This window comes from Gobio gobio (genome assembly GCF_949357685.1).
Source record: "Gobio gobio genome assembly, chromosome: 8".
Taxonomy (NCBI): domain Eukaryota; kingdom Metazoa; phylum Chordata; class Actinopteri; order Cypriniformes; family Gobionidae; genus Gobio; species Gobio gobio.
Genome location: NC_137114.1, coordinates 49709330 through 49732055, shown reverse-complemented (window position 1 = coordinate 49732055; position 22726 = coordinate 49709330). Strand labels below are relative to the sequence as shown.

General features: G+C 42.3%; 1 protein-coding gene across 1 annotated transcript in view; it reads right to left on the bottom strand.

The window, feature by feature from the left end:
- Positions 1-245: 245 nt before the first annotated feature.
- Positions 246-22726, bottom strand: part of LOC307130106 (uncharacterized protein) — a 35533-nt gene continuing 13052 nt past the window's right edge. Inside the window, exons 2-4 of the mRNA XM_079822985.1 lie at positions 20631-20878; positions 5342-7707; positions 246-594 (exon numbers count right to left, since the gene is read on the bottom strand). Of these exons, the coding sequence (XP_079679111.1) occupies positions 6035-7707; positions 20631-20730 (1773 nt within the window). The 5' untranslated portion in view covers positions 20731-20878 and the 3' untranslated portion in view covers positions 246-594; positions 5342-6034. The remainder of the gene's footprint in view (positions 595-5341; positions 7708-20630; positions 20879-22726) is intronic.

Sequence of the window (22726 nt, the reverse complement as noted above, 5' to 3'; positions counted from 1 at the left end):
GACATTTTGTATCTCTGCACCACACAGCGCAACACAAGATGCCCTCAGCTGCTATTTGGAAGCAAACGCTGCCATATTTGTTTTCAAATAAGATCACTCTTGTCAACTTTTTCTTGTCAAAAAAAGAGGTCAAGTGTGAACACGCCCTCAACTGGATTTTGGTCCTTTACTTAACCTGATGCAGATTTGCGGTAACAAAAGTCTTCACTTAATCAACTTGAGAAAATGTCAGAGTAAGTCAGAATGAATTCAAACGTAACAATTTATTAACCAGGTACTCAAAGTCATAATTCAACTCGAAGAATAAAAATATCAATCAATTACATACAAAATCAGTAATTCAGAAATCAAGGATTTGGAAACAGTTTACCTGGTAGTGAAAAAATACACACAGCAAATAGTGCAGGAGATCTGTATACAGATTCCCCAAGTTTTGTGTCACCTTTCCTTAAATATCCAGATAATTCAATAGGTCCGCCAAACGGTGGTGTTTGTGATTAAAATTATATTCTAAACATAAAATTATAAAGTTCTAAACATATGTAAAGGAGGGCACTTATTTACATACAGGAGGCATCCCGAGTGAAGGATCGTCTAAGGTTACGTATGTAACCTCTGTTCCCTGAGAACAGGGAACGAGCGCTGCGTCTAGCTGACGCTATGGGGAACGCCCTCGGCGTGACTGGTGTCTGAAGCTACTATCGAATCACGGCAAAGTCTTTGACCGACGTCAGCCCATGACGTCATCAACGTGCGACCCGGAAGTATAAAAGGGCGCCGTGCCAACACATACACATCTTCTCGTCTGAAGGGACTGTATGGCAGATAGGCCCTGAAGCATGGCAACGCGACGCAGCGCTCGTTCCCTGTTCTCAGGGAACAGAGGTTACATACGTAACCTTAGACGTTCCCTTTCGAAAGGGAACTCTCGCTGCGTCTAGCTGACGCTATGGGGAACGATATACCAACGCCGCCATGCTGAGGGGAGTGTCTGCCCATTGGCAGTGACAACTGTCAACTCAAGTAATTCATAGAAAAACCTGAGCGATTCCCCCTCAGGTCCTGGGCTGACAGTGACAGCACTCCCTACGGTCATAGCCCAAGCTATACAACTAAACGGAACCCTAACGTACTGCGTGGAGTTCCATCTAGACAGCTTGAAGGCCCGGGACCACTACTTCCAAAGAAGGGGTCCCTTCAAGGGAATGTGGCTAGGGGACCCGAAGGAACCCCAGCCAGTCACTACTCGGGAAATGTTCTCCCGAGTGCCACCAGGGAGGCCTGACCTGGTGCCCTAAGTGTTATGGACACTTCGGTTTAGCCAACCCTGTCTGTTCAAACAGAGCCTCTGGATGGTGCCCAAGGGGCGTCCAAGCTAAGGGACTGAAACACAGGCAGTCTTACTTAGCCCGGAACTCAGAGACGGGTTATCCAAGAGAGCAACACTCAGCGTAGTGCTTTTCAACCCTTGCTATCGAGGGGAGTCTGCCTGCTCAAATCAAGGATCTACCAGGTGCTTGTGTTTCAAAGCAGTAGGGAGGCCGAAAGGGCCTTAATGACTGATCTAACAGGGAGGCCTCATGAGAGGCCTACGACCGTCTGACCAGGCTCAGGCGGCTGAGCACTCATAGACGACCCTCATAGAGGGGAGCAGCTGAGCCTGCCTGGCGAGTAACCTCCAGCTGTAAGCCCAACTACCACAATTTCTCACAGAGAACTGGTAATCAAAGTGCCTAGCTCAGGAACTTCAACTTCAAGGAGGCCCTGTGGGCCTACTACTTGATAGCGGGTATTCCAGGGAGGCCTATAGAGGCCTACTACCTAACCGCAAGCCATGCTGGAAACCCAAGCATCCAGGCTCGGGACTCCGTCCTCAGGGAGGCCTTAGTGAGGCCTACTACCTGACAGCAATACCGCCTGCTGAGGTTACCCTTGTTTTCTCAAGGAGGCCTATGGAGGCCTACTACTTGACAGTCAAGCTACGCAGGCTAGTCGGGCATCCTGTTTAAGGAACCCGTCCTCAAGGGAGGCCTATTTAAGGCCTACTACCTGATAACCAGCCTTTAGGGAGGCCTGGAGAGGCCTACTACCTGATTGCAATACGTGCTAAATGACTGGGTCCCAGGAACACCTCAGGGAGGCCTGATGGGGCCTACTACCTCGTTCGAGTGACCACCATCTGGGACTCGACAGTCAAGCTACGCAGGCTTTTCGAGCATCCTGATTAAGGAACTCGCCCTCAAGGGAGGCCTATTAAGGCCTACTACCTGATAAGCAGCCTTCAGGGAGGCCTGGAGAGGCCTACTACCTGTTTGCAATACGTGCTAACTGTTTCAAATGACTGAGTCCCAGGAACACATTAGGGAGGCCTGATGGGGCCTACTACCTTGTTCGAGTGACCACAATCTGGGAGCTCACCCTCCGGGAGGCCTATTGAGGCCTACTACCCGACAGTCAAGCTACGCAGGCTTTTCGAGCATCCTGATTAAGGAACTCGCCCTCAAGGGAGGCCTATTAAGGCCTACTACCTGATAACCAGCCTTCAGGGAGGCCTGGAGAGGCCTGCTACCTGTTTGCAATGCGTGCTAACTGTATCAAATGACTGGATCCCAGGAACGCCTTAGGGAGGCCTGATGGGGCCTACTACCTCGTTCGAGTGACCACAACCTGGGAGCTCACCCTCAGGGAGGCCTATTGAGGCCTACTAGTCGACAGTCAAGCTACGCAGGCTATCCGAGCATCCTGATTAAGGAACTCGCTCTCAAGGGAGGCCTATTGAGGCCTACTACCAGATAATCAGCCTTTAGGGAGGCCTGGAGAGGCCTGCTACCTGTTTGCAATTCGTGCTTAACTGTTTTAGATGACTGGATCCCAGGAACACCTTAGGGAGGCCTGATGGGGCCTACTACCTTAGAATTTAACCGCAGGTCTTCAGGGAGGCCTGATGAGGCCTACAACCTGCCTCTGGGAGTGACCACAATCTGGGAGCTCACCCTCAGAAAGGCCTAGTAAGGTCTTAGAGTTAACAGCAGACCTTCGGGGAGGCCTGATGAGGCCTACAACCTGCCTCTGGTAGTGATCACAACCTGAGAGCTCACCCTCAGGGAGGCCTAATAAGGCCTTACAACTAACAGCGGGCCTTCAGGGAGGCCTGATGAGGCCTACAACCTGATAGCCGCCAGGCTAGCTGTCCCGATGCGCACATCGGTACATACCTCCAGTGAGGCCTGGTTGAGGCCTTCCAACTGAAAACGCGCCTTGTTCAAGAGGCCTACTGAGGCCTACAATTGACAGCCGACCTTCAGGAGAGCGTTTTTGCCCCTCTTTAACCTGATAGCCAGCTAGGCTAGCAGTACCTTGATGCCTCAGCATTGGCACCTGCCTTACTAGAGCCTCCGATCTAAGTGTACATATTACCAACGGTGGCGGTGCCTCAGCAACGCGCCTCCTTCATCCACATCCCAACTGACGCCTCAGCGTTCAGTCGTTGATGAATACCCAACTCTATACAGGAAACCTGGGGTCTGTAAGAAATACATATTTTTAGTGTAATACACAAAAATGACCACTCTCACCTGCGGCATGCTGAGCGAAGACTCATTGTGCGGTTCTCACCACCATGTTCTACCGCCCTTGAATGCCTGAAAGGGGCGTTCTCACTGAGCAGGTCCGGGCGGGCCGTCAGAACATAGTTCTACTCATCATGGGCCCGCCTCAGGCCTGATGTAAGAAGTGCCTGGGTAAAAAATCATTAAAAGACATTAAAAAGGAAAAAAGGAGAGGGCTAGGATGTAACCGCCCTCAAGGGAAGTGATCCATCACCAACGCCGAGAGCGTTGGTCCTGGATAACCTCCCTCAGATCCTTTTTCCCCCCGGGAATCCCATCTCCTCTGTGCCCTGCTCCTCCACGGAGGGGGGGGCACGAGAGGAGATGCTAGCTCTCTGGTCCTGCCTACGGTCCTCAGACCGTGAAGGACCAGGTCCCGCCTGCCTGGGTGGGGGCGCGGATCTCAGCGGTATGCATGTCTTAAATGCCGCTGAACGCGCCTTCGCCTCCCTGAACTTTCCAACCCCCGCCTCAACGGAGGTGCCGAAAAGTTCAGTCGGCGAAACGAGGAGAAAGCCTTTCTCTTTCTCCCCGATATCAGCCAGGCTCAGCCACAGATGCCTCTCCGTGACCACCATAGCCGCCATAGAGCGGCCGATGGCAGCAGCAGTCTGCTTGGTGGCCCGGAGAGCAAGATCTGTGGTGCGGCGCAGCTCAGCAACCGCCTAAGGGGACAGCCCGGCCCCCTGGTCGAGATCCTCCAGCAGGTCCGCCTGGTACGCCTGAAACACCGCCATGGTGTGAAAAGCAGCACCAGCCTGACCCGCTGCCGTGTATGCCCCTGCCATTAAAGCACAGTTTGAGCTCTCAGTGTTGATGCCCACGAAATGCGAGAAAAGTCTGCAAACTTTCCTCGCCAGTCGGTAGCCTCAACACATATCCATATTCCCCTATCCCCTCGACATCAGCGAAGTTAAACGCTGATGCTGATGAATATTGGGTCGAATATGGATTCTTCCATGCCCTCTCGATCTCTGTAAGAAGATCAAGAAGGAATGGAAGGCTCATCTGAGCTGATGGTTTATGGCCAAGGAGAAAACGATTGTGCAATCTACCACGAGCGATCTCTCCTCTAACGCGCCAACATGGCAGCCGCAGCCTGCCTGCAGTACGTTCCATAACATTCATCAGCTCAGCATACACGGTCAGGGTGGCTGAGAGGATTCATACCACTCTCACCAGCCATCCCTAAGAGCACTTGCTGTTTAGTCTCGTTAACCGCCAGATCGTCGCGACGATCGGCGAGCTGCATCTGAGAACCCATGATGTATGCCAACGCTCAGCCTCAGCTTGAACGGGACAGCATCATCCAGTCCCAGATGCCAAACTTTCTTCCCTCAGGAAAAAAAAAAAAAAAAAAAAGCCAGACTAGAGTGGAGCGATCTCAGATAGAAAACCGCTCACACTCACACACAAACAACTTCAAATGAACTTGACTGTGCATGCTCTTGATCCCAGGCAGTAAATACACACTCGTGTGTATTTAATAATTGAATTTGTTTTACCTTAACTCGTATAGCAGTTCAAACAGACAGTCCCTGAAGACGAGAAAGATGTGTATGTGTTGGCACGGCGCCCTTTTATACTTCCGGGTCGCACGTTGATGACGTCATGGGCTGACGTCGGTCAAAGACTTTGCCGTGATTCGATAGTAGCTTCAGACACCAGTCACGCCGAGGGCGTTCCCCATAGCGTCAGCTAGACGCAGCGAGAGTTCCCTTTCGAAAGGGAACTGAGGGAGATCATCTTTTTAGTGGTATCCAATATTTTCTCAACTTATAGAACTTCTTGGGGGTTTGTTTTATGGCTGAGAGAATGAAACAATTTTACCAGACACACTGACACGTTTCAAATGATACTAGACATGCATAGTTACACATTGTACACATTTAACGTTGCATAGATTTTGAATGAGTTTTCAGTGTGGAAGAGAATGAGCAATACAGAGGGTGAGGGTTAGAAAAGTTTGTTTCTCAGGAAATCATCGTTTCTTTGGCCCAGACATTCTGGCATCCTCCTTAGAGCTCAGAGATGTACTTATATTTACACCTATTTCTACCTACAAATACAAACTGGTAAATCCCACACTTTGCATGAAACTGTTTTTACGCACAAATCTGTGCATACGCACCGTTGATAAATGAGGGCCCTGGAATCTGTATTACAGTATCCCAGAAACATCTTTTTACCATTTTTGTAGAATAAACGCCATTAAACCGTTGAGAGCTTCAGATCTTCCCATGTTTCTCTATGGCGCTGAAACCTACAGATGTCAGAGTTCCGGTCCCTGTGCAACTGATACTCAACTGCCATTGGCATATCTGCGTTCAAGGAGAGGGGCTTACCGATAGGTCAATTGCAACTCCATATTTAGTTAATCTCAAACCATTTATTTGAATGTATTTGACATGAAAATGAAATGTTCTTCATTGTGACGACTTCTTACATTTCTTCATGTGAATCAGAAGGCTTCTTTTTTGGGAGAAACTCTTCTCACACGGAGTACAGTGGTACGGCTTCTCTCCAGTATGAACTCGCTTATGTGAAGACTGAGTGAAACTCTTGTCACAATATGAGCACTTGTAAGGTTTTTCTCCAGTATGAATTCTTTGGTGCGGTTTCAGATTGCCGGTTGTAGTAAAGCTCTTCCCACAGTCACAACACACTTGGTCTCTCACTTCATCATGTGTTTTCTGGTGCAGTTTAAGACTGTACAGCCGAGAAAATATCTTTCCACAGAGATAACACACATGAGGCTTCTCATCTGAATGAACTTTCAGGTGTGATTTTAGATGTAATGATGAAATAAAAGCTTTACCACACTGATCACAATTGAATGCTTTTTCGCCAGAGTGACAGAGCAGATGATTCTTCAGATCACCTGAATATTTGTATTTCTTTCCACACTGAGTGCATGAATATGGTTTCTCTCCAGTGTGAACTCTCATGTGTTTGTTAAGGCTTACTTTTTGTCTGAAACTCTTTCCACACTGAGTGCATGTATATGGTTTCTCTCCAGAGTGAATTCTCATGTGTTTGTTAAAATCTCCTTTTTGTCTGAAATTCCTTCCACACTGAGTGCATGTATACGGTTTCTCTCCAGTGTGAATTCTCATGTGTCTGTCATAGTTTCCTTTTAGTGTGAAAGTATTTCCACACTGAGTGCATGTATATGGTTTCTCTCCAGAGTGAATTCTCATGTGTTTGTTTAAGTCTCCTATTTGTCTGAAACCCTTTCCACACTGAGTGCATGTATATGGTTTCTCTTCAGAGTGAATTATCATATGTTTGTTAAAGTATCCTTTTAGTGTGAAACTCTTTCCACACTGAGTGCATGTATACGGTTTTTCTCCAGTGTGAATTCTCATGTGGTTGTTAAGGTCTCCTATTTGTGAGCAACTCTTTCCACACTGAGGGCATATATATGGTTTCTCTCCAGAGTGTATTCTCATGTGTTTGTTAAAGTCTCCTTTATGTGCGAAATTCTTCCCACAATGAGTGCATGTGAACGGTTTCTCTCCAGAGTGAATTCTCATGTGTTTGCTAAGTTCTCCGTTAAATATGAAACTCTTTCCACACTGAGTGCATGTATACGGTTTCTCTCCAGAGTGAATTCTCATGTGTTTGTTAAGGTCTCCTTTATGTGCGTAACTCTTCCCACACTGATCACAGTTAAATGGTTTCTCTCCAGAGTGAATTCCCATGTGTTTGCTAAGGTTTCCTTTATGTATGAAACTCTTTCCACACTGAGTGCATGTATACGGTCTCTTTCCAGAGTGAATTCTCATGTGTGTATCAAAGCTTCCTTTATGTGTGAAACTCTTTCCACACTGATCACAGTTAAATGGTTTCTCTCCAGAGTGAATTCCCATGTGTTTGCTAAGGTTTCCTTTATGTATGAAACTCTTTCCACACTGAGTGCATGTATACGGTCTCTTTCCAGAGTGAATTCTCATGTGTGTATCAAAGCTTCCTTTATGTGTGAAACTCTTTCCACACTGAGTGCAGGTGTGCACCTTTTTGGCTTTTGTTCTTCGAGTTTTAAAGTTATGATGTTCCTCCTCCTCTTCATTCAGTTCTTGTTTCACTTCCACCTGGTCTAAAATAAACATCAAGTTAGAATCAGTTCAAGTTAACCCTGATTTAACAGCAGAAAGCAACAGAGATCAGGTATCAGATCTTTCATGCGTTGAAAAATGTGTTTCCCTTACGAAAAAGTATACTCCAAGTTCATTTTAGGAAGTATACTTAAGTCAAGTTCAAGTATATTTTAAAGTATACTTTATGTAGTATGTATTCTAATATCAGTGTTGTGCAAGTTACTTCCAAACTGTAATACATTATAGATTATTTATTACTGTTATTTAAATGTAATTATTTACATTACAATATTACTCTCTCATAATGCGTTACATTACTCCTGTATTACTTTTGAGTTACTTTCACCAACATAACTACAGAAGTAGAACTTAACATTCTTAAAATGACAAAATGTAGGTTTCTACACAGCAGAAGGCGATATGATGTAGTTTAATGTAATATAATGACTGTAGGCTATCCAGGCAACTAACAATATAGCATATAATTGGCAAAATGAAAGCTCTGCTTCCTGCTTCGCTACTGTTCGGACGCTCCTGCTTACTGCTCCGCGCTTTGCTCTATCGCTTCTATATTTTATCTCATAATTTCAACTTCAGCAAATCAGCACAGTGCTCAAACGACAAAGCCTGGCTCCAATAATAAAATTAGAAACTCTGGCGACTGGATTACTAAACAAAAAGCAGAATATTTCAACCGACCAGCCTCCCACTGCCTTCAGCTTACATTCCGGAGAAGGGAAAACACAGCTGCCTACATTCAAAAGGATAAGAAAATGCCTCTTCTAGACTCTCCTTGCTGCACAAACTGCCACAGACTTTTACAAAGGATTGCAGTTCGTGAAACAAAGTTATTCGCGGAACCATCCAACCAGACGAATCACACAGCAGAGCTTCATCATGAACGCCCTATGCACACTGCCGGTAAGTCCCATAAATGTAGAGCTACTCAACAGGTAGAGAAACAAGTAACTGATCAACACACTAATCGATGGAACAAACAGGGAGCAAGACCTAAAGGCACTCGAGACATCAGATTGTCACGGGCATCACATATTGCCGCAGTAGCATGCTCTACCCCAGACACAAGGATTGCAAACACTAGTTTCCTACCACCAAATAATCATCTTGAAAACAGATTTGAAGTATTAATGGGGTGAAGAATCCCCAAACGTGATGAATGTGACCGAACACAGATCGAAGCATCAGTGTTAGCTACGGGCTGATAACAGCAGGGATAATACCACATGCTGCCTTCCACAAGCAACAGTTTCTGATGTAAACAGGGAACTTAAGAAGATGAGAAGGTGAGATGGTGGTCTGGTGGATTAAACCATGGAACTGACACGCAGAAGGTTGCTGGTTCGATCCCAGCGGTCACCACCAGTGTGTCCTTGAGCAAGGCACTTTACTCCATGTTGCTCCAGGGGGATTAACACCCTGTAATAAGGGCACTGTAAGTCGCTTTGGATAAAAAGCGTCTGCCAAATGCATAAATGTAAAAACATTCTGATGAAACATAAGACTGCAAATCAACTTATCATTCACGTGGGGAAGAACAATATTCAAAGAGAGCAGTCAGAACTCCTTAAGAGGGATTTCAATGAACTTTTTGAAACACTTAGAAAACTGAAAGTTCAGCCGTTCATCAGTGGACCACTTCCAGCAAGAGGAACAAATAGGTTCTCACGGCTACTTGGGCTTAATACATGGCTGCAAAAAACCTGCAACATGAAGGGAGTGAACTTTATCGACAATTTTAATCTCTTCTGGAGTCAGAGACAACTGTTTACATCAAATGGCCTCCACCCAAACAAACTCTGTGCAAGAGTGCTAAAGGACAATATTTATTTTTCCCTTCATCATCCTTCAGCTGTGTGTACTAACCCACTCAACCTGGATGGCACACACACACACCAGTACAGACTATGGACGATCACAGGACTTCATTTCAGCATCTGAATGGACATGCGGTTGATACACCCCACAAGGACAATGATTACACCACGCAGCCACAAAAACCACTTCTCATGGACACACTCCCAGCTGTGCCCCGCCCTCAGAGCTCACCACAGACACACTTTGACGGATTAGAACTGCTCCAAGTGACACAGATCGAGGCACTAAACAGTAACATCTCAGCCCAGACTGTTGAGTCTGTGGAGGCACTGGTAAAAATGGGGACCATTGGGGGTCAGACTGGTGAACTTTTACGCCTTATGTGTGGTCTGAGCAATAAGCTGGAAGAAATGTCTAAGTCACTCCATGAACCGGACGATAACATATCGCAGCTTCCGTTAACACCAGAGCAACAGCCCCCCTCAAATCCAGACTAAAAACACATCTGTTCAGCTGTGCATTTACTGAATGAGCTGTGTTACTGTACGTCCGATTGCACCTTATCTTATGCATTTACTGAATGAGCTCTATGCTTTGTCCGAACTGCTTGCACTTGAATTATGTGTTTCAATTTAACCGTTTGATTTTTAATTATACTTTTTATTTTTTTAAGTATTTTATATTTTGTTAAGGCTTTCTGGGTGGAAGAGGTTGAGATACGGGGGAGCGATAAATCGAAATCCCTCCGGCGCGAGGATGATCCGTTTAGATCTGCTCTGACGGATAGATCTGTATAGCCTTGGTGGTAAGAGGAAGGACCGTGTAGATCTGCCCTGAGGGCCGAACATAGTAGAGATAGCACTGGTGTTCCTGTCCAGGAAGATTTGTCTGTAAGGGTAATGTTTAAATGCACAGTTACCTGACAAATATTTTTTGAGTACCCCCTCCGGTAGGGCTGCACGATATGAGGAAAAGCTGCGATGTGTGATAACATTGTTTAATATTGCGATGACGATATGACTTGCGATAAATATTCAAATGTGAATGTTAGCTATACTGTTCCCATGTCTTAGTGCTTCAATAGGTCGTGTTCAGTGTTGGGCAGTAACGGAATAGCCTACACGTAGCGGCATCACGTATTCAGAATACATATTATGAGTAACTGTATTTCCGTTACAGTTACAATTTAAATAGTTGATATTTAAATACACAGTTTGCGTGATCAGTCACAATGGAGTCGGAAGACGAGAAGCGGGAGCTAGAGGTAGAGATGGAGCCAGAACAACAGTCTCAATTAACTACCTACATTTTGAAAATAAAAAATATAAGGCTCAAACATGCGTGTTTATTTTAGTAGGCGTACTTCCGTCAGGGAAACAACATACTACAGTCTGTTAAACATTTAAATATATATCTGTAAATAATCAAAATATAAATAATGTAAGTAAAATTTTAGTTAAAGAATTGTTTTTTTTATATTTCCCCATAGACGTGCGTCATACCTCTTTGCGCTGAAAGGGATGACACGAGCAGGAAAGAAGCATCGTTTTCTAATATCTTCATGTTTTCTCCTGATGTTCCAAAACTGATTGGCTGCTTGTAGTAAAATAAGAAGAACGAAATTATCTTCCGCAGGGTCAAGAACTTAGGCTTTGTTTGATTATGCGCTGTGAGAGAAAGCGAAACTAAAAATCTCCGGCGTGTATGAAATGCGCTATACACAAACTCTTGACTAAGTCTAATAGCAAGCACAAACTGTGTTAAATAAAGTAAAGTTTGAAGTAAAATGTATCTGTCCTACTCCCTTTTCTACTTTACCGCAGTAAATGATGCGAATTTAGCCTACTCCTAAATAAATCAAACAAGAAACGTTTAATCCCCTGTCAGAGACGTAAATGAGGATTTGGGAAAATAAATAAGAGATTTCATGTCCAGTAGAATAAAATGGAGTAAGTCTATTGTTAAATTCGTGGAAAATCGTGTGACCAGATAGCAAAACGCAAGCGATTAAACTTAGGCTAAATTTGGCTCACCACACAAAGCTTCCTCTCTTGTTCGGCATGAATCCATATGTTTCCATGGCATGTAACATTTAATTGTAAATAAAGCTGTGCTTCACTCGTGTCATAATATTCACGTAAAACAGCTTCACATACAAAAAAAAAAAAAGTGTTTTGGCCGACCACCGCCGGTGCTCCTGCTTTGTTGACGTGCGACTTTACATTCTCCTATGTGCTGATTTACTAGAGCCGTTGGCCCCGTTTGACGTCAGCTAAATATTTTATAATATATGTTTAGTAAGCAGGATTCGATGGCCACGTTCCAACACTTATAAAATGCAATTCAATGTGGAAGGAATCCAAGTATTCAGAATACGTTACTCAGATTGGCGCATTTAATAAACTGTTTTCCCTTAATCATCGTGTCAGGCTGTCTCCTGCGATGTGTTCATCGCGCGAGTTCATATCGCGATGACGATGAAAATTCGATGCATCGTTCAGCCCTACCCTCCGGTGCGAGGAAGACCCGTTTAGATCTGCTCTGACGGGTAAAACATCTAGAGAACGCCCTCAAGTTAGGCAAAGAAGTTTTGTCTGTAAGGGTACTGTCTAAACGCACAGTTACCTGACAAATATTTTTAAAGTAAACCTGACTCTCCATTTTCTTCCACCCCAGAATAGGGATTTCATCTTTATTTTTTCTTTTCTTTAAATTCCTATTATAACTGTTATACTATATATTTTTTTTTTTCATTTATGACTATTTTAACTTCATTTCTGTGTAAAGCACTTTGAATTGCCACTGTGTATGAAATGTTGTCTCAAGACAATGCAAGAAAGGATGACAGACTGAATCACAAGTGATCCAATTGTGTTAAAAGTATGGTAGAGGTAAAGTGATTATCTGCGAATAGCTTGGGTCTATTCATATTAGACACAACAGAACTGTATGTAAACCCTAATTCTATGACAAGATGCACATTTGTAATTTTCTTTTTGTTGTCATTATTTTATTCTCTTTGTATTCGAGAGGTTCACAACACAAAAACGTCATTGTAAGTGCAAAAAGTGCAAGAGGTGTTTTTTTATATTGCTAGTGCTATTTCGCAACGTCGATAGTTCTTTCGTTTTTAGACAAAGGTTGCATTTCACTGCATTTGCATTTGACCATTACGTTCTTCTTGTCCTGATCTCTGACAAACTCGAAGTAATGCGCATACGTCCATCTCGCGAATGTACGGTCTTCTTCTGCCCCATAAAGCCTTGTTTATTTTTGTTTGGCTCCGCAGTGCGAGCCTCTGCTGGCGCTGACTGCGTGCGCGCCTCGTCCGTTTGGGGAGGTAGGCTATACTCGTTGCGTTTGCCGTTGTGCTATTTTTTGAAACGACAGCCTTTAAGCCTTCTTTAGACGGCCAGCGCGAGCACAGAGGCCGAAATCATGCCTCGCGGCACTCCTGTAAAACCCGCCCTAATCACGCCTTCACTGGACCATGTCACACAATACAAAAGTACACCAGCAAGAGGGAGATCATTAAAATAAATCGCTATATAAATATATCAGAAGCTGTCATGCAGTCTTTATTTACAAACTTGGACACCACACGCGGCTATTGACTGTATTTATATTAATATTGTATCTTAATTTTAATCAAAGTTTTTAATATATTTGATATATAACAGACTGGTATAATAAATATATTCGTGTATTTTATACCAATATAGCAGACAATAGCCTTAGCGCTGGCTCATGCATTTCACGTGTTTCTGACTGAAGCTCGAAATTATATTTGAGTATTTTGTGTATTTGATCGTTTACAAATTATTCAGAAAATATTTGCCATTGAAATGACTGGGAAAAAAATGTCCCAATCAACCTAAATTCACCAGATACTATTTGAAATCATAATTGCATTGCATTATGTTGTTTTAAATCCCAAATATTTTATTTATTACATTCATCATTACCAATTGTCACAATATTACGTTTTTTTTTAGCTCTTCTTTCAAAAACATTTCTGATTGAAATCTTGTTTCTTTTTTGGCAGATAATTTATTAAAAGTAAAAACTTTAAATAAAAAACACTTAGATTTTCCCCCCAGAAAACACGCAGGCCACAAGAAGTAATTAGGTGGGATTTTTTTTTTTTTATCATCACTTTTATTCGGGACATGCTACCTGGCAACATAGGATTCCATTCATTATGCTAAGCTAAGTTAGCGACAACCCTCCCAAACTAAAACAATGCATGCACTGAGACAAAAATGCATTTGCCCACATATCTAAATGTAGGAGAGAAGTTGAATAAGCCCTATTTCTAAAAACGGTGGAGTGTTCCTTTAAGTATTTTATTGCCTGAAAACTGAGAAACCCCCAAAGAGAACAAAAGACTCTGTGTGATCACAAGACAAAGAAACAAACCAGATCGCCGTCTTCTCAACTACCTTAATGAACTCCGCGTGACACAGCTAAAACCTCCAAGAAAACTCACAGAAACTGTTTCATATAAACTGCATCAAATCACTGATTATTGGACTTGCATTCAAATAGCCTTTGACGACATAGTTTGTTAGTGTGTCAACAACTGATACACGTGACCATTATGCATGTATATCACTCCCAATTCATGTAATTATTTAACTATTGAATGAGTGAACGAAAAGACACTGTGCTTGTTATCTTTTTGTTTGTTTGTGTATAATCCAACAGATGAGTTGAATGAAATCTTTGTAGAATGGATCATGTTCTTATAGTAAGACATTAGGTCTAAATTTACTCTCTGCTGAAGAGCAGGAAACTAAATGACCACAGAAATAACAAAATCATTTATGCGAGGGGTGGAGACACAGTCACCCCTGAACCAAGATGATCCCTAATTGACTAGAACCCATCCAGGGGATGGGCAAATATTTGAGTTTTAATCTCAGAACACGAACAAAGAATGAGTTCTGTTCAGTTGAGTTCTGTTCACTCACCTCTCATACTCTCCTCTCACTTTCATTTCTTTTACTTACATTTATTTTCTTTCCATTGAGTCCCTTGTTCAAAGTTCGTTCAACGATTCTACAGCACAGCACGCGCTTCAACTTTAAACAAATGCCCACAAGACTTCCATTCAGCAGCCAACACGCTAGTGATGCGCGGGTCGTCTCATAACCCGCGGGTCCCGCGGGTAACCCGCAGGTCGGGTTGGGGCGGGTAAAGAAATTGTCACTGTATTTGCGGGGCGGGTCATTAAAAAATAAATCCATATTTGTTACGTGCAATTCCTTATAGCCATATTAAATATTTGGGAATATCTATTTTCATATGTTATTCGGTTCTTTGATAAGGTTACAATATGAAGGCCGTAGCAACGTAACGTGCGTGACGTCTCCAAACATTTGCCGTCATGTAAATTGGCGCGACAAGCAGCTCCCGTCGCCAGCCACTAAATAAACAGTCAAGATGGAAGACGAGGTGCGGGAGAAATTGAAGTTAGGCATTTACATGATTAAAAGAAAAAAAGATCAGGCTGCTAAATCTAATGTTTGGGAACGGTTCTCAGAAATAGTTTCAGCAGGAGACAACAGCAGTATCGGCTACGTGAAGTGCAACTCGTGTGAAAAAATATACAAACATGAAAGCCACAAAACGGGCACTTCCAGCATGGCAAGACATATTTGTAGGGGGTCTAAGAAAAAGGACGACAGTGGTACGTCTCAAAATATTACCGCTTTCCTCAAAAGTAAAGTACCAGCACATGTCAAGTCCGAGGTCACAGACGCTTGTGTTGAATTGTGCTGTCGAGATCTGCGGCCCTTCGACATAGTATCTGGAGATGGATTTCGTACCGTAGCCCAGAATCTAATTAACATTGGTTCACGTTACGGGCGTGTGGATGCCAGCAGTGTACTCCCTCACAGGCAAACTGTTTGCGACAGAGCCAAAGCGACCGCGCAAGAAAAAAAAGAAATCCTCTCAAAGAAGATAAATAAAGCTCTGGATTGTGGTGGCATAGCGATTACCACTGACATGTGGACTGATGAGTTCAACAAACGAGCATACACGGCGTTTACTGGTCACTTCATCAATGATGACTGGAAATTGGAGAGCCGTGTCATAAGCACAGCTGAATTTGACTCTACTCTCAAAAAGACAGCGCACAACATCCACGAGCAAATGATTAAGGAGCTGAATGACTTTGGTATTGAACCTGCTCGCTTATCAAAAGTAATGTTTGTAAGTGACCAGGGCGCAAACATAAAAGCTGCCCTTCGCAGCTACAAGTGGATGCCGTGCACAGCCCATGTCATTAACATCATTCTCAAACACACATTCGATGTAAAGGAGAACACGCCAACATACATGCGCGACGTGAGTGATATAATTTCAAAGTGCAAAAGCCTTGTGACATACCTGAAAAAATCTGGCACTGTGGTACAGCTCCCACACACCGTGACACAGGAATGCGAAACCCGGTGGAATAGTAAAGTTGCAATGATGCAGTCAGTCAGTAAACAGTACCGTGAAATCCAACAGGCCTTGCAGGAGAAAGATCAGCTCCACAGAATGGATGGCATTCAGCTGGATGTTTTAAACACAGTTACTGAGTTTTTGTTGCCTTTTAAAACTGCGAGTGAAGAGATGGAGGGTGATACGTATCCAACTGTTCAGCTGGTCGTGCTTTGGTTTTTTAAACTGAAGAAACACTGCGAGCCCCAATACGGTGATCCAGAGTACATGGTTTATATTCGGGCACAGGCAACGCAGCTGCTAAATGAGAAAATGTTCATCAGCATCACCCACAAGCTTGGAACGTTTCTTTGCCCCCGTTTTAAGTCCCTGAAGATGTTTCAAGCGGAGGAGAGAAACGCTGTGTACGAACAGGCCAGAAGACTCGTCAGGGAATTTGACAGTGCGCCGCTTACACCTGCCGCAAGTGTGAGGGAGCCAGAGCCGTTGCCTCGACGTGAGTAGCACTAGAAAATATATGCCCGGATCTTGTGTTATAGCTACAGCTTGGGCTGTATGTTTAAAAGTTTAAATATTGTAATATTTTATTTTTAGTTGACGAAACCAAGCCAGTGAAAAGAAAAAGAGATGAGTTCAGTGAGTGGGAGGATGATGGCGAAGAACTGGCCGAGAGAGACGAGGTTCAGCGCTACATCGAGGGCCAGTTCTTCTGGGACGGAGAAGACATTCTGAGCTTCTGGCAGTCGCAGTCCGTCGCTTTTCCTGTGCTTGCCAAGATCTCAAAAATGATTTTCTGCATCCCGGCCACAAGCGCGTCAAGCGAGCGCACATTCAGCTCTGCTGGACGGGTGCTGGAGTCGCGGCGAAATCGATTAAACCCCGGCACGGTGGATGCCATTCTTTTTTTGCACAGCGAACATAAAAATTCTAAATGAAAATGTCTGTTTGTTCAGTGATGTAGCGCAGGCTGTAAACTGTTGGCCTATACAAATGTGAAATCTAGCCTATATGTTTTTTTTGTTAGCCTAGATGAATATAAACGCTGCTTTGCAAATGTTGAAAATGTTTATTATTGTTATGACCCGATTTATTCATAATCGTAGGCCTATGTTGTTGCCCGTTTACAAGGCGATGTTTGCAAGCACTTCCATGCCGAAATAAAGGCTGTTTTCATTTACATTACAATGTCTATTGCCTACTATGTCTATTTAATGGTCGCGGGTGCGGGGCGGAGCGGGTTGTAAAAATGAATGCAGTGGGTTCGGGGCGGGCCGGGGCGGGCCAAATCATTTCATAAAAGCGGGACCCGCGGGTTGGAAAAAAAGCCGACCCGCGCATCACTACAACACGCCACATGACTGGCTTCCCAAGACGTCAATCAAAAGACACGACCTTCAATGAATCAAAGAACCGGGAAAACCCCTTCCAGCCAGGAAAAAGGGAATCCCCATTCAAAGATGACACGAGACACAAACGCAAGTAATACCTCCAGATTATAGGATGAACTGGTCCATTGAGATCAAATGTAATAACCTTGCATAAGAAATTGTGTACGGAGTCATTTGAACTATGCCAGTTGATCACGCCTCTTGTGGTCTGATTGGTTGAAGGTAGGGCTGGGCGATATGGCCCCAAAAAAAAATCCCAGATTTTTTTCACAAAATGGTATTCCATGGTATAAATGGGCACCATATCTTTTGCAATATACAATATGCATGTCAAAGGTTTATGAATAGGAGGGTTAAATTAATGATCGATGGTTTCTTCAGGTCATGTGTAATAAATGCATATATTGCTAGCAACTTGGGATCTCATCATTTCTCTCTCTGAAAACTCATTCTTTCCTCACTTTCTTTCTTTCTTCAACGCGTGTGAATGGGAGTGTGCGTGTGTTTGTGTTAGATATTAGTTTTATGTGTTGGGGTTAGGGTTAGAGTCATCAATAAAGTTGTGTTTGTATTCAAAGATAAGTGTTCTTGTGTTATGTGCTTACGAATTTAATGTCTTGAACTGCTGATCTAAGTTACCTGGCTGGTAAATAGTGTTTCACTATTGTTCGGATATTAATATCCGCTGCAGAGTTGATATTTACGGCCCGTTCAAATGAACACCAAATGAGTCATTTGCTCGTCTGCAAAATAGACTCTTTCAAAATTCCCTATGAATTAATTAATTAATTCATTCATTCATTCATTCATTCGAGCTAAATAGACCCGTTTTCCTTTTACAGAGTCCCCATTAAGTTCTTACATATCGGTGGACGAATAAGTTACGGTGTTAAACATTAATTCTGAATTATTTACATGTAAATATAAATAATCAGGTCCCTTTCATTACAATTCAATAACAACGTTATTTGTAATTATTTGTATTTAGTTATTTGAAATTATTTGATCTGATTCAACCCTTACACTACTCGTGTATTAATTTTTTATACTTGAAATATACCTTTAACTGTACTTTAAGTCTTTCCATTTTATTCTAGCTTCATGCATCCTTTTTTATCAACAATTAAATGTGGGGAAAATTAGCATTTTTGTGAGAAAATCACATTGTCAAAAACTATGTACGGATCGGATTCAGAATGATGATCAAAACACAGATGGTGTAGTTCGAATACATCAAAACTCCCAAAGCTTTACAGTCCTTCACACCCTTCCTGGGTTCAACATTTCATTTGGCAGTTTGGATTTATATTCTGTTTAATGTTTGATGATCGTGTTTTACATTTGCATAAACAATCTTCCATCACTTGTTTCTCCTTCTTTTCCTGTGATTTGATCTGGAGATTCTGTACTAAAAAAATAGTAATGGCGCCCCCTACGGTACAACAGTGAAAACATGGATAGCTGGAAAATTTCAGTCTGTGGCAGGGAAAGAGTGAACTAGATTTTAAGTAAATCCCTAGGTAAACTACCAGTGAACTAGCCTTCACAAAAATTCAGATTCTCAGAAGTAGGAACATATATCAGTTTTCTTTAAAAATCTATATTTTCAAACAATGTTTATAAGTTTATAAGACAGGGTAAAGAGGTATTTAATAGGCTACTAAAAAGATTTAACAACTTCAAAGGAAGTAAATTTAGAATACTTAATTGTAATTTTAAGTATATATATATATATATATATATATATCGATCAAAAGATTGAGTGCAATAATAGGACAAATATACTTAGACCTAGGGCTGTGCAATTAATCGAATTTCGATTTCGATTTTGCCTCCCAACGATCACCAAAATAGTATAATCGAGAAAAAACGATTATTTTGCCATGTTCAGTTTTGCAAGAACACTCTTATTTTGTCTTGCGTTCTGAATGAAACGCGCACGCGCTCATCCGCCCCTCCCGAAGCCACAAACTTTCTCAGATCGTGAGTCTCGTGTGCATATCATAAGCTGGAATTTAAAAACTCGGCGCGAGTAAAGATGGCAGAAGGAGGGCAGTTACAGCAGCGTTTGCTGAGCGAAAAAGGCAAAACCAACTCCGTTGTCTGGGAACAGTTTGGCTTCGAGGAATCAGACGACGAGCAGAAACATGCTACGTGCAAGATTTGCTACATGGCAGTGGCTGCAACGCAAGGGAACACCACAAATTTGTTTAACCACTTGAAAATTAAACAGAGTGACCTATGACAATCTAATAAAGAAACAAAAACTGACGAGAGCAGGGATGCCGTGTAAACGTCCTTTTTTCCCCTCATATTTTTTGTAAACTTTGTTCAATGCATGCGAGTGCTGCCGTATGTTAGAATATATCCAGTCATTTTCACCGTCTTCACCCGGGTTTAGTGCCAGAAGACGCGAATGAGAAGCCGCGCGCTGTGAGAAAATGTATCTCTGTGCGCTCATCCGAGAGCGCGCACACGTCTCTCAGCGCGCAAATATTGAGTTCTCTTTCAAGTCTTGCTCTTGAACGGACAAACTCACACAAAACGTATGTCAACATGTCCATCTTGATGAGTGTTCTAGCAGACATAGTCTTTATATGCCTTAAGTGAACTTTATACAGTCGATAAAGACGACGCATCTCCGATCCGGATTGAATAGCTTTTGTAAGTTTAATAGGATTCATCTTTAATTTATGCACTCAAATATGCAATGTTATTTTACATTTGATACATTTCTGTACCTGAAAACTAATGTTAGACGTACCTGGAAAGCATATCTAGCCGAACCATATTGTTGATCTTATTTATTTGTGGTTATCATTTTTACGTGAATACTTTTATACTTTGATTTGAATATATGTTATATTATTTATTTTAATAGTTCAAAAAGTACAACAAATGTTACAATTTCAATTGAATTGTTGAAAGGTGTATTTTTAATAAATACAACACATTCCCAAAGTCATGTGAAATAATCGTGTTACATAATCGTGATTTCAATATTGACCAAAATAATCGTGATTATGATTTTTTCCATAATCGAGCAGCCCTACTTAGACCTTTCTGACAGTATAAGTGAAGCTTAAGTGCAGTTTTAAATATAATTCTAAGAAGTACATACAAGTATGTTCTTATTTTTAGTTTAAAAGAAGTATACTAATAGCATCAATAGTCATCCATACAGCGCATATTAATTCACATCTACCAAATCAGTAAACAACGAAGAATCAAAAATGGACACCAACCTGTTTGTTCCTCAGTATCTTCATGTTTTATTCTGGATGGTTCTGGATAACTCATGTCTTCAATCTCCTCTTTAATAAACTCCTCTTTAATAAGCTCCATCTTTAACAGTCACACAGATTTCAGCTGCTACACCTGGAGTTTGTCCTTCTCTTGTAGGATGATGTGGATATTCCCAGTATTTATTGGTATATTGTTGTGGGAGGAGCTTCACTGCAGGTGTGAACTGTGATCACTGTCTTGATTCGATCTGCAAAAAATACATACAATAATGTTCAATAATCACTTCATTCATTATGGTGATGTCTGAGATCTTCTGTAAATTGGCACATTAAGCACATTTTATTGGTGTCGACAGGCTGAAACAAACTAAATTATCATCACCATCATCATCTTTGAAATTTTACTCCAGTTCTTGTTTTTGCTCTTTCACTTCCATCAAGTCTGAAATAAACATATTAAGTAGTTAGAAACAGTTCAATGAGGATAAATTTAATATCCCTGATTTACTAACAGAAAACAAGAGATAAAAGGTATTTTAGATGTATTTTTAAGTAACTATGTTTAAGCGCAAGTAAGCGGATAACCTCAACTTTTGGTTCCAAAAACAGAGGTAACTTTCAGGGTAAGTAAGTAGCCATAGAAACCCACTCTCTGAAAATAACCTGCTCCAGAGCGGCTCATGTCCCAGGGTTAGTTTGCTTTAGAGGTATTCAGATGCATGTTATATAATTAACCTTCTATGACCTGGCGCCCAGGTATGTGGACATCACAGTTTTGGTTGTGTGATCCATATTACTTAATTCTATGCAACTCAGACTTGTTGTACTCAAACATGGACACAGTGCCATCTGGTGGTGTCAGAAGAGACAAACACGTTACATAGAAATGTCAAGATGGCGGAGAACACATCTGAAACCTCAGGCTGCCACACCAGATCAAAACATCCACAAGGTAAAAATTAATTGTTGATTCTTGTCACGTTATGCATAGGAGAGTTGTATGAATAATATGGCATACAAATTTAACACATTTTTGTAACAGTATAGATTTAATATGCTGCTAAACTAGGCATAGTGGAAAATGTAAAATTTTTTAGCTTCGGTTACAAATCTGCAGAGACCAATCTCAAACCGGCTTATCCACCTGGCATGCTATTGGCGGGTTTAACACAATGACGGATAGAGAAGCAATGGATCTGATTGGTTGAAGGCCTATCCAATTGCGTACAGAGTAGGGATGAAACGATTACCGGTTTCACGATAAACCACGATAAAATTTAGTGACGGTTAGTAATATCGTATAAAATTTAATTATCATTAAAACCGCATGTGATTATCACGATTGTGAAAACTCGCGGTAAATCTTGTCCAGTCAGCGTCAGTCTGGCTCAGGCACACCGCACCGCTGTCTTTTGAATGAGAAGAAATGGCAGAAGTCAGTGACAGCGCCGTTTTTAGACTTCTGAAAGGACCAATTCTGAGGTGTGGTCATGTTTTGGCTTTTATAAAAGTCCTGAGGGAAACTTAATCGAAGATGGTCACCCTGTCTGCAGAACATGCCAGAAGAAAGTCGCTGTAATAGGGGGAAACACTTCAAAACTACGAACGCAAGGCAAGTGGACTTTGACCTCAATACCAAAACTACGTCTGGGATATAATAACGTGAAGCGAACAAACAAATTCAGTCAAGACTAGGGTGACATTTAAGGGATAATAATCAGGGCTTGACATTAACAACCGCCATTTGCGGGCAGGCACGTGCACAGGTAGGGCTCAACCTGTGCAGTGCACATGCCCTTTTTTGTGCCCACGCCGAAGTGCCCTTTTTTTTTGGTGGCGTTTTTTTTTTATTTTTTTTATAATAAATCAATGCTATTGGTCACCCTTCACGTCTGTCTGTTTTACAAATATTTAGCCAATGAAAGTTCTTAAAAAGAGCTTGAGTAAATATTATTCGACGATCCTCAAACTGTCAGTTAACCATAACTCCGCCCCCTCTATCATTCTCGACTGAACGAACGAACTGACGTTCCGCAGCAGCCGCGCGGCAGACCGTAGCTGGACGAAGTTTTGCAAGGGTAAATAAAGATATTGTT